General features: G+C 46.7%; 1 protein-coding gene across 5 annotated transcripts in view; it reads left to right on the top strand.

Moving 5' to 3' along the window:
- The window catches only part of ASAP2 (ArfGAP with SH3 domain, ankyrin repeat and PH domain 2), a 1,162,669-nt gene that overhangs the window by 845,602 nt on the left and 300,516 nt on the right, over window positions 1–16,551 (top strand). For all 5 annotated transcript variants that reach the window (XM_085610735.1, XM_085610732.1, XM_085610734.1 and 2 more), the window contains one exon: window positions 15,597–15,664. In XM_085610735.1, the coding sequence (XP_085466861.1) occupies window positions 15,597–15,664 (68 nt within the window). The remainder of the gene's footprint in view (window positions 1–15,596; window positions 15,665–16,551) is intronic.

The following is a 16,551-nucleotide window of genomic DNA, read 5'->3' as shown; positions in this document are numbered from 1 at the left end:
TCTGGTTGAAACACTATCATGCACAGAAAGTACTGTTCAATATTTTCCCATGATTGGATCTATCCTGAATGTAGCTAAAGAGGTGTTCAAGGACCCAGTAAAATCAAGAGTCCTAACTCTATGCATTGAAAAGAAATTCAAAGCCTCACCAAACAACCCAATATATATTCGAGGTCATCCTCCTGCAGATTCACTTGTTGTCACCACTACCAGGAAGAGAGCTACTGCACAAGGCACTGGAGAAGCACCTCCTCCAGATAAAGAAAGCAAAAGAATAGAGGCAGCAGCAAAAAGAGTTGCTACAGGCCATGCAAACCATTGGAGGATTGCAAACTGTGGGACTCTTCTCACACTACCTGGGACGTGATACAGGAGCTCGTGCAACATCTTCCAGAGGAATACAGGAAGAAGGAGGAAGATCTAGTCAATGAAGGGAAGTAATTTCAAATGCTACATTCAAATGTGCCTTAGATGGAGCTGACACTGCAGCTAGGGACATGAGTACTTCAATTATGCTCAGAAAGCATGCATGGCTACGCATTTCTGGCTTCAAACCTGAGGTACAACAATATATTTCAAATGTGCCTTCTGATGGAGAACATCTATTTGGGCCTGCAGTAGATGATGAACTAAAAAAGATTAAAAAAGACACCAATACTGCAAAGTCAATGGGTGCTTTACAAACCAGTACACACAGAAACAACAGCCCTTTTGTAAGTACCAAGGTAGAGGAGCTGCAAAAACCTCTACCACAGAAAATACTGCCTATCAACGCCACCAGTAGCAATAGCATCAAGAAGGGCATGGTTATTATTGGGGAGGATACGAAAACAACAAAGGTAGAAGAAGAGGCACACCCAGCAAGGGCTCCTCCACCCCAGCAACAAAATTACTTGCTAATACTCCCTTTCCCCCACCCCCGACCGCAAATCACCTGTCTGGGGTAAGGCTACAAGATTCCCATCTATTGTGGCAAAACATTACATCGGACCATTGGGCCTTAGATATTATCAAACAATGATATTGCCTAGAGTTACTCCAACAACCACCAAATATTCCACCAAAAATGCAGGTATTTAATCCACACATCTACACCTGATCAAAGAAGAAGTAAAGACATTACTGCAACAAGGGGCCATCGAGAAAGTCCCATACAAATACCAAAACAAAGGGGCTTACTCTGGTCACTTCCTAATACCAGAAAAAGATGGAACCCTAAGACCCATTCTGGATCTACGGCCACTAAATCGCTACATACTGTTAGAACATGTTTACATGGTCACACTACGAGATGTAATTCAGTTACTTCAAAAAGGCGACTTCATGGCTGCATTAGAACTGAAGGACGCTTGCTTCCATATTTCAATACATTCAGCACACAGAAAGTTTCTGAGATTTGTGGTAAGTGGACATCATTATCAATTCAAAGTAAGGAGTAACAAGAGCCCCACGGGTATTTGCAAAATGTCTAGCAGTAGTAGCAGCAAAACTAAGAAGAGAAAACATTCATGTGTTTCCTTATCTTGATGATTGGCTGATCAAGACTCCAGACAAACACATATGTGTATCAGACACCCAAAATCAATAGATTTACTGTATCATTTGGGTTTCTCAATCAATGTGACGAAATCACATTTCCAACCATCCCAAATTCAACCTTATCTAGGGTCAATTCTCAATACCATTTCGGGGACTGCTTACCCCAGTCCCCAAAGGATTCTCAATCTTCAGAACCAACTGGATCTTTTGCGACCACATCATCAACAACCAGTGAAAACAATAATGAGAGTTTTAGGAATGATGGCTTCTTGTATAGCAATAGTACCTCATTCTCGGCTATACATGAGACCCCACCAGGAGTGTTTAGCATTTCAGTAGTCACAAACTGGAGGATCTAGTGTTGGTTTCATCAAAGGTTCATCAGGCTCTATCATGGTGAGACAATCGGAACATTTTAGCAAGGAGAGCCTTCAAGGATCTAATTCTGCAAATAACTATCACAACGGATGCATCACTTCTGGGATGTGGAGCTCATATGAAGGAAATTGTGGTTCAGGGACACTGGACAACACAACAACAGTTACTACACATCAACATGTTGGAACTATTAGCCATTTTCATGGCTTTCAAAGCTTTTCTCACAAACATACCAGGAAAGACAATCCTACTTCGCACGGACAATATGACTTCCATATATTACATACTAAAACAGGGCCAGTTGGCACATAAAATATGGAAATGGCCAAACAATCACAAGATCCATCTACTAGCACAATACATACCAGGGGCCAGATGTACGACTGGATTTTGCATGCGCAAACGGGTTTGCGACCTGTTTGCGCATGCAAAAATCCTGTGGGCCATGTACTAACACTATTTTGCAAGTCGCAAATAAATTGTGACTTGCAAAATAGTGTTTAGCGACTCGCTATTAGGAAGGGGCGTTCCGTTCCTAATAGTGCCCCCACAAGCCATGTACGAATGTTTTGCAACCACAATTGCGGTTGCAAAACACTCGCAATTTATTGCCGTCTTCAAGAGGGTGGTAATGCAATTGCAAAAGGGAAGGGATCCCTATGGGACCCCTTCCCCTTTGCAAATGCAGGGGAAAATATTTTTTAGGGGCAGGCAGGGGTGCCAGGGACTACTACCTGCCCTTAAAAAATGAAACGAAAATGTTTCTTATTTTTTTTTTTTTAAATACATCTCATTTTCCTCTAAGTGAAACAGGCTGCATTTAAAAGCAATCCCAGATATGGAGGTCGGCTAAGCCCAGCAGGCCACCATACCTGGGAGGGCCAGCCATTCTCAATGGGGTCGCAAATTGCAAGTGCGTCATGAATATTGATGAGGCATGCAATTTGCGACCCCATTGAGAATTGCAAAGAGTGTCTCTGACACTGTTCTACATGTCATTTTGCGAGTCACACATTGAGCGCAATTGAGCGCAATTTGCGACTGACAAAGTAACATGGTCGTACATCTGGCCCAGGAGAGGAGAACACCATGGCAGATGTCCTCAGCAGAACACAGCAGCTGGTGCATGAATGGGAGATACACAGTACATTACTACAAACATAATTCCAAATGAGGGGAATAACCACAAGAGACCTGTTTGCAACAAAGGAAAACGCAAAATGCCAAAGCTTTGCATCCAGGCATCCATTACACAATTGTCAAATACAGTTTTCAATGTGAAAATAGCTTTCCTAGTTGCAATAACATCATTAAGAAGGGTCAGTGAAATACATACTCTCAGCTTTATTTCCAAGTCTTGCATTTACGTACCAACCCCAAATCTTTACCCAAGGTTATTTTACCATTTCATTTCAATAAAACCTTGAAACTGCAGTTATGTTTCCAAAACCACAAACTGTTGCAGAACATTCCTTACACACCTTAAATATTAGAAGGGCACATATATACTCTGTGGAACATACTAAACCCTTCAGAAAAAAAGATACCGACTTTTTGTCTCCTTTACTAATCCAACGAAAGGAAATGCTATATCCGAAGCTGGTATTGCCAGATTGATTGTTAAGTACATTCAAATATGTTCTACAAAAGCAAAAAGAACATTACCACACGCGCCAAGATCTCATTCAACAAGGACAAAAGGAACAACCATGGCTTTTATTGGAAATATCCCGATCAATGATATTTGTAAAGCAGCAACATGGATAAATCCACACACTTTTACAAAACATATTGTGTGGATGTTCAACCAAGACATCAAACTCTTGTTGGACAAACTGTTCATCAAAAATTATTTTAAACAACTGCACCATCTCATCCCTAGAGCCACCACATGGAGAGGTACTGCTTTACAGTCTATGGATAGCATGTATTTCTGCAGCCAACACATGCTACAAATGGATTATGTTACTTACCCTGTAAGCATATATTCGTAGAGTGTAGTGCTGCAGATTAACATACACCCTCCCACCTCCCCAGCAGATATTAGATGGTGACAAAATACCTACAAAGCAGCATGTCTAACAAAAGAACACTTACAAAACAGACTATATCCTCACTCCTTTCATGGCAAAAACAAAATTTGCTGTGGAACAAAGACTTAGACATGCACAATGCTCTGAGGGGGAGGAGTATCGATGCATGACGCCGATCATAAATCTTCGTCGAGAAAAACAACTTGTTAAGTCTGAGTTCTACATTAGATGGCAGGAGTATGCATAGTATGTGAATCTGCAGCATTACACGCGACGAATAGATTCTTACAGGGTAAGCAACATAATCCTTTTTTTTTTGCCTGGTTTGCCAATGCAACAATTTTACAAGGCAGCTTGTGGGTTTGAGTGACATACATTTGTAAAACATTATTACCTATGATTTCATGATACAGCTAAGTCCTTGTTTGGAAGATCATTAGTCCACTATGCTGTTTGATAATCATTTTCTGACCTGCCATAGCAGACCTACATCTCCAGTTACAAAAAGTTAATTCACACTCGCCAGGCTTTCCAGGTACCAACATAAAATACTTACAGTACGCTGACTACACCATACTGCTTAGTCATACTCCAATAGACTTACAATGCCTAATAGATACATTTAATAACTACATTATAGCCATTAGCTTACAAATTAATATAAAGAAAACTAAAATAATATCGATAGGCCACTCTAAATTCGGTATGAGTGAATGGAAAGTAAATGGGTCTGCGATTGAATCCGTTAAAACTTACAAGTATTTATGAATTACATTTGACGATAGAGTATCTTTTAAAAATCATTTTAATATTTTAAGAGCAAAGGCTACATCTCTTACATTTGTTTGTAGAACATTGCGAAATAAGCTTTTATGTCCTAGTCATGAGTACTTGATAAAAACCATGAAGGTAAAGCTCATCCCCTCTTTGGCCTACGTGTCCGTAATCTTTCAAGGTAAAGATTCCAAACTCCTTGACAGCTTGCAAATTAAAGTGTTTAAATCTATTTTTAATATTCTGAAAAATATTGGCCATATCTGAAAGAAACACGTTAGTTAGATTCCTCACCTTAGAATATCCCCAGGCGTCAGGCTGGATCCGGAAAGATTTTTGTAGCAATACCCCTTGCGCGTCGCTAGGTGTCGTCTGCGGCTCCGCGTCCGTCGTTGGCGTCGTGCGCCGGAATGACGTCGTCGGAGTACTTAGAAGCCGCCCTCGCGCGCTGACGTCAGTTCTTCTTTTTTCCGCGCCAGACAGCGCCGATCCGGGAAGAGCTTACCCCTTAGTCAATTTTTGACTAAACTTTTTTGACTCTTTTTGGTCTTCTGTCGACTCGACTCTGGTGCCGGTAGGATGCCTGGGTTTAAAGCCTGTGACTCCTGTCATCGACTGATGTCGGTGACGGACCACCATCGCCGGTGCCTTTACTGCCTGGGGGCCGACCACGACGCGGAGTCGTGCCCCGATCGTCAGGCCTTGACCTCGAAGGCTAGGCGGGAGCGGTCCCGTAAGCTTCTCGAGCTTCGGCACTCGGCTCCGCGCCGCTCACGGTCCCGGTCCAGGAGGAGGTCCAAGGACCGGTCGCGGAGCCGCAGTCACCATCATCGCTCGTCGGGCTCGAAGTCTTCGGGTAAGCAGTGGCGGCTGGTGACATTTGAAAGTGGTGGGGCGTAAAATTATTGGCATACTGCACCGCAGCGAGCGAGCGGAGCGAGCGAGCCCGAACAACCTAAGTGGGGTTCGGGGGAATTTCCCCCCCGAGAAAATTTTGAAAAACGAGTGGACAAATGGTGCATTTTCAAGCAAATTTGAGAAAGCAGGAAGGTTAATAAAGCAATTGTGAAAGTGCAGTTATTACATTAATAAAGAGATGTTAAATAACATAGGTAGCTGCTTATTCAAGCTTTCTTTCACCCCATAGTCCAGCAGGGTCTTGATACAAGACAGATAAGAGAAAAATCAGTGTGGTCCTCGACCAGGAAGACACTCATATTTCGGTGGTAAGAAGTAAAAAGATTTGTCAAATTGAAAACCTGAACTGCAATCCAACAATTATTTTCAAGTACATCTCATCTATGTTCAACAAGCCATGTTTTACCCATGATTGGAATTGTGAATCACCAAATAAACTGAGCCACTGCAATCAAAATCAACCAAAACTGTGGCTCAATATGTAGGCAGAAACAGTATAAAACAGAAACACAGTCTAAATAACTATGAAATTGACACACAAATATTGACCATGCAACTCAAACTCCGAAATTCCAGATCCAATTCACTGCCAAAGCAGGCCTCCCATGTGTCATTTCATGTGTGTTAAGTGCAGTCTACAATGCATGACTTGCCAAAGCAAATTAACATTCTCTCATATTTAAAAATTCCTGTAGCAGACAAAATTTTAAGTTACCCCAAAGCGGGACAAGATTTTACATTCCCCTTCAATGGTCTGTTTCAGTGTCTGATTATAGTAGAGATAACTGTGTACGTATGCTCATACCTATATCTGTCTTACTTCCTATGTCCCTCTTTTTCTCTCTCTAGCTCAACATACCCGTTATGCCCCTCTCTCTTTCTGCCACACTCTCTCATTCTGCCTCTGCTTAGCTCCATCTCTCTCTGTTCCTCTCTTTGTAAAAAGTGCAAAATAAAGTGACAAAGGAAAAGCAAAGCCATTGTGATCAGGAAGTCAAGCTTTGGCCCCACACAGAAGGTAATAGAAAGTAGAGTAGCCAGCAACTCACTCCCCCTTGCACAACCGCCATATTAACAAATAAAGCGCGTGTGACACTAGCACTAAAGTAAAACATCGCGCACAGGACATTTTCCATATCTAGTACCCACAAAACAAGAATGAACGTTAAACATCAAGCGTTGCGAAAGGTGCGGCCGCCATAATTACAGTTAAAAAGCCACATGGCGCACAGGACATTTTTCATATCCAGTGCAGAAAAAAGGAACACTAACTTGGTGAAACCCCCACGATTATAAACTATGCCAAGCAGAAATGTGTGCTTTGAACGCAGCCTCTTTCCCCATCTCAATTTCAATAAAGTTTATTGTTGCGTGCAATATTGGGTAAAACACAAGTTATTTCCCTTAACAATCTCCTTACTACCTGAGCCGAGAAGCCTTCCTGTAAATGCCAGGGTGACGAGGTTCAGGATTCGGGGCTGGGAGGATAGCTGGGGCTTATCTTTATGGCTGCGCATGTAAATAAATGCCATTATGTACCCGACTTATAAACAATGGGCATTGCTGTCTAACTAGCGGAAGAGTGCGCGACTGCTCAGCTCCGCCAGGACGAGTCTAGGATTTAGATAGAACGTGCTCCTTCGTGCATATATATCCTCATCTGTGCAGCAGCTGCCTTAACTCGATGACATTTTATGCTAATCTGTAACTCAGAAGTTGCACACAGACGTGTGCGGCGAACGCGTAACCCAATAAACTGCATACTGACTAGGAAAGTGACCTTACACTATCACCAGCAACACAAAGGTCGAACCCTAAAGCATCTCTCTCGTTCACCGGTGCAAATCAGTGTACAAGGCAGCATTGCTCAACTTTCCGGATCAAAATATATTTGCGTTGGGGTGTTGAGGCAAGCACAGCACCTCCAATCTAATCGGGGCCACAAAAGGGCGGGTAGAGCTCAAACACATATAGGTATTCACATAAACCAAGGTCAACTAGAACATCATAGCCTGGCTTCGTGTAAAATGCTAGCACACAGTAAAACCAGACTCAAACAAAGGGCTCGTGCAATAATACCACAAGTGATAGTCATGCTCATATGATGTGTAATCGCATCGAAATTGCATATTTTGGGGCAAATTTACAAGCCCCTTGCCAGTCGCGGCTCGCGAGGGGAGAAGAGGGGGTGTCGGGAGGGGGCCGGGGGAGGGAGTTTTAAAATAAAATCAATCCGATTCCTACCTGACCAGGTCCGCGCCGCCGGCCTCGGGTCCGTTCTGGCGCCAACAGTGAAACAGCTGCATCACTGCTAGGAAGTACTAGCAAACCCCTCTCAGCCAATCCTGGCGCTGTAGCAGCACCAGGATTGGCTTAGAGCAGGCCAGGGCAGTGTTACGCTTTGCCCGCCTGCCCATTAGGAGACCGAGGTTCGCTCTCCTAATGGGCATGCGCCAGCCTGAGCAGGCACCAGTGCGCATGACTGGGCACGGTGCAAAAATTGCCTACCATCCCCACTCATGCGCACTTGTGCTTGTGCTGCTGCCTGCCCCTGACAATCATGACTGTCAGTCAACATGACGCCAGACCGCCCACCCCCTTCAGACTCTGAAGGGGGTGGGCGGTCCGACGTCATGCTGACTGACAGTCATGATTGTCAGTTCTCCCTCGGAGCCGCTGCAGCTGAACTCAATTTAAATAAACTAAGAGTTTACGGTGCGGGCGGGGGTGGGGGGGCAACGCCCCAACGCCCCCAATGGACGCACCGCCACTGCGGGTAAGTCGAAGCGATCTAAGAAGTCCAAGAGGCGACACCGCTCTTCGGACTTCCCTCGCCGGTCGCGTGACTTGGCCGATGGTCAGGGTGGTCCCACCCCCGCGGCTCCGTTGGAGCCGCAGGAGCCGCGTCCGTCTCCATACCCGCCGGTCCCTGGGACTGACGCGACTCCGGCAGAGGTCAGTGCCTTCCTCTCGGCCATGAGGGGCCTGGCTCCGCCGTCGACGCCTGCCGGCGCGCCTTCGGGCCGCAGGTCCCCGAGGGATCCAGGCCTGGATATCTGCCGGCACCGGTCAACATCCCGACGCCTCCTCCGCCGACACCGGTTCCGCCTCCGGTTCCGTCTCCGGACGACGCCGTTCCCCGGTTTAGCCCCTGTCCGGCGCGGCGCCGCTTGACGCCGCACCCGACGCCGATGGATGAGCGTTTCATCTACAGCCTGGCTCCGATCATTCCTCCTGTTTATCAGGAATCGGATGACGGGGCGACTGGGAGGGGTCTGAGGACCCTATGGCCATACAGGGCCAACTTTCACAGGACTGGGCAGACGAACTGGGGGATGCCAGTGGTCTGGACACTTCCCCGGATGCTGGTTTCATCTCTCCTCCGACTGTGGCCTCGAAGGAAGGTGCAGCTTTTTCAGTGGTGCTGCGCAAGGCGGCCGAAGCCCTAGGGCTTGAGTTGCCTGCTGTGGCCGTGAGGACTAACGTCCTCACAGAGGTGCTTCAACCGTCAGCAAGCTCCACAGAGCCTCTGCTGCAGTTCAATGAGGCCCTCATAGACGTTCTGCAGGGCACTTGGTCCAAGCCCTCCACTGTTCCTCCTGTGGATCGGAACGTGGCCCGGCGCCACCGCCCTGCTCCGGGCGACCCCAGTTTCCTGTCCCAACACCCCACCCCCGAGAGTCTGGTTATCCAGGCCTCCACTTCCCAATCCTCCTTCCCGTCCGCCCCTCCGGATCGGGAATCCAAGAGGCTGGAACAGTTCGGAAAGAAGCTGTTCTCTTCCCTGAGTTTGGGCCTGCGGTCTTTGAACACCGCTTGCCTCTTGGACCGTTTCTCCCACTCTCTGTGGGATACGGAGGAGGACGTGCTGCCCCTGTGTCCAGAGGAGGCCCGGACTTGTCTCTCCCAGGCGCTTGCTGATGGGCGAGATGCAGCACGACATGCCATACGGTGTGGACTAGACACCACGGACTCGCTGGGTAGGGCTTCGGCCAAGTCCTTGGGTCTCTCGGCCCCACGGCCGCAAACTTCTGCCTTTCGCCCCTTTCGTGGCCAAGGAAGGGGCGCCTCCTCACGTCCGCCTAGCCACCGGCTGCAGAACCAACCTGCACGCGGTCGCGGACGTGGATTCCGTCGTGGTGGTACTGGAGGACAACGTGCCGGTCAGTCCACATCCACCCCGACAGCATCCGCCTCAAAGCCCTCCTAGACCGAGCTTTCAGGCCCATTCCACGCCAGTGGGCGGCAGAGTTCGCCATCACCTGCTCCACTGGCGATCCATCACTTCGGACAGGTGGGTGCTGCAAATCGGGGTTACTCCCTCCCCTTCGAGACGACCCCTCCAGCCATGCCACCACAGTGCCACCGAATATCGGAGGATCACTTGAATCTTCTGCGGGAGGAAGTTACGGCCCTCTTGGCCAAAGAGGCCGTCGAGCGCGTTCCTGGTCCAGAAGTAGGCCGTGGTTGCTATTCCCACTACTTTCTGGTTCCCAAGAAGGGCAAAGGGGGCCTACACCCTATCTTGGACCTCAGGAGCGTCAACGCCTTCCTCCGGAAGAAACGGTTCAAGATGCTAACTTTAGCTCAGGTTCTGGCTGCCCTCGACCCTGGAGACTGGATGGTAGCGTTGGAATTGCAGGACGCCTATTTTCACATCCCCGTCCTGCTGGCCCACCGGCGTTACCTGCGGTTCACGGTGGGTCAGGAGCACTTTCAGTTCACCGTGCTCCCCTTCGGCCTCACCAGTGCCCCTCGGGTGTTCACGAAAGTGATGGCGGTGGTCGCAGCTCATCTGTGCAGATCGGGGGTTCCAGTCTTCCTCTATCTCGACGACTGGCTGTTGAAGGCGGGCTCGCCCCAGGAAGTCATCTCCCACCTCCAGACTACGGCCGACCTCCTGCATTTGCTGGGGTTCTCCATCAACGTGCCGAAGTCACACCTGAGAACCTCCCAGAAGCTCCTCTTCAGCGGAGCGGTTCTCGATTCGGTGCAGTTCCGGGCTTATCCTCCGGAACAGCGAGTCCGGGATATTCAGGCTCTGATTCCCATCTTTCGGCCTCTATCCTGGGTTTCGGTCAGGTTGGTGCTGCGGCTTCTGGGGCTGATGGCCTCCTGCATCCTGTTGGTGCATTACGCCAGGTGGCGAATGCGGGCTCTGCAGTGGGACCTGAAGTTTCAGTGGGCCCAGAATCGAGGCAACCTGTCCGACCATGTCTTGATCTCGGAGGGCACTGCGAATCAGTTGCAGTGGTGGCTCACGGACCGCAATTGGGTCAGGGGCCGATGCCTCTCCCTACCCCAACCGGAGCACGTAGTAGTGACGGACGCATCCCTCCTGGGATGGGGGGGCCATATGGGAGAGGCGGAGATCAGAGGCCTCTGGTCTCAACTCTATATCAACTTGTTGGAGCTGAGAGCGATCCGGCTTGCACTGAAAGTCTTCCTTCCCTCTGTCCGGGGAAGTGTTGTGCAGGTGTTCACGGACAACACCACCACCATGTGGTATTGCAACAAACAGGGCGGGGTGGGGTCGTGGACCCTTTGTCAGGAGGCTCTGCGCCTCTGGACATGGCTGGACCACCAGGGCATCATCCTGGTGGTTCAACATCTGGCGGGCTCTCTGAACGCCAGAGCAGACGAACTCAGCCGCCGGTGCATGATGGATCACGAATGGCATCTGAACTCGGACGTGGCGCAAGGTCTCTTTCTGCAGTGGGGAGAGCCTTGGTTAGATCTATTCGCCACCGAAGAGAACGCGCAATGTCAGCAGTTCTGCGCGTTGGAATTTCCAAGGCGGCACTCGCTCCTAGACGCTTTTCGTCGCGAGTGGAGTTGCGGTCTGTTGTACGCCTTTCCGCCTATACCACTTCTGCCCAGAGTGCTGAAGAAGATCAGGCGCGACCGGGCCCAAGTCATCTTAGTGGCTCCGGATTGGGCACGAAGGTACTGGTATCCCGAGCTACTCAGTATGTCAATCGATCCTCCGATACGACTACCTCTTCAGGAGGACCTTCTGTCGCAGCAGCAGGGGACGGTCCTCCACCCGAACCTGTCCAGTCTCCACCTCCATGCGTGGAGATTGAGCGGCGACAGTTGATGCCATTTGACTTGCCTCCTGAAGTCTGTGATGGGATTCTGGCAGCCAGGCGTCCCTCCACAAAATTGGTATACGCCTGCAGGTGGAACATATTTGTGCCATGGTGCACAGCAAAGGCTGTGGATCCCCTTTCTGCCCCTCTTTCTGAGGTTCTACTCTTTCTTCTTTCTTTGGCCCAGCAGGGCCCTGCTCTGGGCACCTTGAAAGGTTATCTTTCTGCAATCTCTGCTTTCTTACGGCTTCCTGATCAGCCTTCTCTTTTCAAGTCCCCTGTTGTTTCGCGTTTTCTTAAAGGCATTACTCACATGTTTCCTCCTGTCCCCTTCGTAATGCCTCAGTGGGATTTGAATCGTGCCTTGACCTTTCTGATGTGCGCTCCCTTTGAGCCCCTTCACAATTGTCCACTTCGTCTTCTGACTCTTAAGACTGCTTTCCTGGTAGTTATCACCTCGGCTAGACGGGTGAGTGAGCTCCAGACTCTGTCATCTAAGCCTCCCTTTCTTTCTGTTCATCCGGACAAGGTTGTCCTCCGGACTCGTCCTTCTTTTCTTCCGAAAGTGGTGACCCCCTTTCACATCGGGCAATCGGTCACTTTGCCCACCTTCTTCCCGCCTCTGCATCCTTCAAAAGAGGAAGAGAGGCTCCACCGTCTGGACCCCAAACGTGCGCTGTCCTTTTATTTGGACCGCACCAGACAGTTCCGGGTGGATGACCAACTTTTTGTTGGATACGTAGGTGTTAAGAAGGGGAGAGCCGTACACAAGCGGACCATCTCACGGTGGGTCGTCTTGTGTATAAAGGTTTGTTACTCCTTGGCGAAAAAGGACCCTCCTGTTGGGCTGAGAGCCCATTCCACCCGGGCCACGGCAGCGACTACTGCCCTGGGACGGGGAGTTCCCTTGCAGGACATCTGTCAGGCGGTGACGTGGGCCTCACTGCACACGTTTGCCAAGCACTATTGCCTGGACAGCCAAGTCCGGAGAGATGGCTTCTTTGGCTGTTCTGTTCTCCAGGACTTTCTGGTGTGATCTTGGTTCGCAGACCCTCCACCGGGGTTGGTATTGCTGGGGTATCTATTCTAAGGTGAGGAATCTAACTAACGTGTTTCTTTCAGATGAACAAGTTACTTACCTTCGGTAACGATGTATCTGTAAGAAACATTAGTTAGTTAGATTCCTCACTGACCCACCCATCCTCCCCGCTCTGCGAACCGACATCTAGGGTTAAGGTCATCCTGTTCAGGGCCCTAGACTTTTTGTCACCAGTGTCAGTCTCTTGCATGGCTCTGCGTTCCTGGCGCGGAAAGCTATGTACAAGAACTGACGTCAGCGCGCGAGGGCGGTGTCTAAGTACTCCGACGTCATTCCGGCGCACGACGCCAACGACGGACGCGGAGCCGCAGACGACGCCTAGCGACGCGCAAGGGGTATTGCTACAAAAATCTTTCCGGATCCAGCCTGACGCCTGGGGATATTCTAAGGTGAGGAATCTAACTAACTAATGTTTCTTACAGATACATAGTTACCGAAGGTAAGTAACTTGTTCGTTAATGTCAGTCTGGAATTTGGCTTGACCAGCCGAACCCTAGTGAGACAATCAGCATTTTAAAAACTTTATATCCCCTGTATTCTTCCAAACCCGGTACTCTAGCAAATAAGTGCTTGCAAGAAATAATGAAATGCGACTATGCAATTGTCTGGAGAAACTGTGTCACTGAGAGTCTTCAGACATTTATTCTTCAGCCTTTTGGCTATTCGGATATAAACAAAACTTCTCTCAAGGGGATACTAAATCGATCAACTAATGTTCTATCATTATTGTTGGACAAGGAGGCTCTTGCAGGGAAAAAGCATGCCTGGTCGGTCATCAATTCATTTAACAAGATAGAGCTTCAACCATATCTATTGACACACCTTCAACAATTTATCAGGGACCAATTCCTTAGGTTAAGATTTTGTAGATATCCAACAAAGGATGGAACCCCAGTTTAGATACAAAGATGGCCATCCAACAGCTGCTTTCTCTGTGGCGCCCCAAATGAAACTCTATTACTCATGGTGTGCATTTGCCCATGCATGCTATAACAGCAGCAAGCCCTGCTGAAACCTGTTTTTAATAATAAGGTAGTGAGAACCTGCCATCAAACTATAATATGTTGTTTTTCCAGGCAATCAGCTTGCTTAACTACCCAATTTGTTACGTTTATTCGCACAATAGATAACATGCTGAACCAGGACTTAAATCCCCCATAGCCTGCCACGCATGCAGGCACATTATTCACTATGTAATAAGCACGTATGACAAATATGTAGGCACTTTACAGATTAGGATACATTTTATACTTGATTGAGTTTGGGTGCAGTAAAGTCTTGTTCGTTCAGAAGCATTTTTAAGAAGATTACTAGGTTATCATAGTTTTAATAGTTTTATTGGATTCATAAATTGGGATTTTTAAAGATGTGAATATGTGGTATTGACTCTTTGAATGGCATGCTATTATATTCAATTTGATATAAAACTTTACTTGGTATAATGTGTATATGCGGTGTCCATGTTTCCAGTACAGCATGTTACTCTCAAAGCATCATAACAGTTGTACCAATACTGCTTTGGGTTTTATGGAATCTTTGCAGCATTTAATATAGCATCCCCTTTGTATATTATTTATATGAATTAATGTGCATATAGCTTCATATCTCTAATTGTAATGATTTTCATTAGTCAGTCAATAAAGCTCTTATTATTACACTGATAGCCATTTTCTCTTGTTATATGAGATCACTCCTTCCAAAACCTTTATTGTTTTTGAAATAATTAATAGAGAATCTGCATTGGAAATCACACACATAAGAATAAAAAGTTGATTCGCCTGCAGATTCCATATTGCTCGCCCATCTCCCCAAAGAGTTCTTCTAGTATTTTGCATGTCTCAGTTGCTGGAAAGGTCCACCAGCTGGATGACACGAGTCTATCACTGCCATTCTTACCCTAGGAAACATCATATTCGGTCATCTCTGCGCAGCGCATAAGTGGAAACTTGAGACTTAAATGATGTGATGTGGCACCAAAAAATGTTTCTGTGGTGCCAAGCTCGCAGATGGACTTTTATAAATTTATAGCTAAAATTCTATAATTTAAACAAGTATCCATCATAACAAACTTCACTGAACGTTTTTAACAGTTTCTTCTTCCCAATAAGAGTTACTCCACCTTCTACTTTATCTTCATCCTTGAGTGACCCAATCCTTTATTTAGTGAAGCCATGAAAGGAGGTGGGCCAGCACTGTGCAGCATGTTAAGGTGGTTGTGTTGCTAGAGGTGCTGGCAGGCATATGGTTTTTTCAGCTTTTCCACTGATGGTTAGTATGTATCTATGGTGAGCAAGATCATTGCACGGTATCGTCACATGATCGTGGGTACGTTTAATTATTGCATGACAGTAAAAACCTTGAAGTAATATGTACGTTACACATTTGTGCTCATGGGTCTGAAATGTGACTGGATCTCTAAAAAAAAAAAAAATTAAAAGTTCTTGACGTGTTTTTGTGTATAATCTGCATTCTTATAGGGCGTTTTCACTTGTGGAGCTAAAGGCAGTTTTGTGTTATTTAACAAAACAAAAGAAAGCGTCGGAGTTTGGTTTTTAAACTATTGGTATTAAATTTGTTCCTGAAATATTCTATATTTATCACGCAGCACTGGTGCTAAAAGTTTGTGTTCCTTTTGATAAACACACGAAAACCACACTGGCTAATTTATTTTCTGAGATTTAAAGAGGTAATCTCTGTTGTAGCTATTGCATTTTACATTTGTTAATGTACGTTATGTCTACTTTTTGTTGCATTCTTTCGCAGCTAATGAAGCAGGAGAGACGCCACTAGACATTGCCAGACGCCTTAAACATACACAGTGTGAAGACTTGGTATGTTTTTTGCTAGTGTTATTTAGATTCTTCTTTAAAATCATCAATAAGGAATTTGAAAGAGTCATTAGTCCATACTTGAAAACTGTTTGTGACTTGCAAACAGATACAGAGGACCCCCATACATACACAGCTAATGCGTGCAGTGCACATTTCCCTTATGTGTCGAACTACATTCGCCTTTGGTGTAAGTTTCCCAAATTCACGTGAGATTTTCCAGCACTTGGAAGTGTTGCCCCTATTCACAAAGTCATTTGCACTGGTCACTCCAGCTAACAGGCTCATTGATTTTTACTAGAGTATTAATCCTTGTAAATCGCAGCAAATGGTTTTAAACTTGTTAAAGGATTTACTTTGCAATGGTTTTCCCGGGGATGGGAGTTCTGAGGAGGGAGTCCCCTGGAAGGTTTTGTAGCACTCACAAACGCACTTGTTTTCAGTATTCATAATCGGTTCCACAACAATTTCACGTCCTGGAAGTGTTTGGAGATTTACTTCTGTTATGGATAGAACTAAATCTGTTTCCTGGGTGGGAATGGGAATGAAACTTAACCAACATTTGCGGGGATGGGGTCGTGGCTTCCTCCACAAGGAAACATACCTTTTCTGAGGAGGAAGAAAAATGTGCAGTTGCCCTAAAGCAGTGTATTCGTTAAGGCACACTTTGTACCTTTATGTGGGTGGAATAGTATTTTCATAGTCGTAAATGTGAATTCACAAAATAATTCCAGTACACCAAACAGACTCCTGGAAAATGAGTGTCCGCTTTTTTTGTGAATCGAGCCATATATTACATATTTAGTCCCTTTTACATACCGTTTCAGTAGTCTGTCTTGATCAATGCTAGTTAATGTACCAGCAGCATAAGAGTGACAACAGCTGTTATT

Source organism: Triturus cristatus, chromosome 6, assembly GCF_964204655.1.
Source record: "Triturus cristatus chromosome 6, aTriCri1.1, whole genome shotgun sequence".
Classification (NCBI taxonomy): domain Eukaryota; kingdom Metazoa; phylum Chordata; class Amphibia; order Caudata; family Salamandridae; genus Triturus; species Triturus cristatus.
Note: the sequence above shows the minus strand (reverse complement) of the source record. Positions and strands in the feature narration are given on the sequence as shown.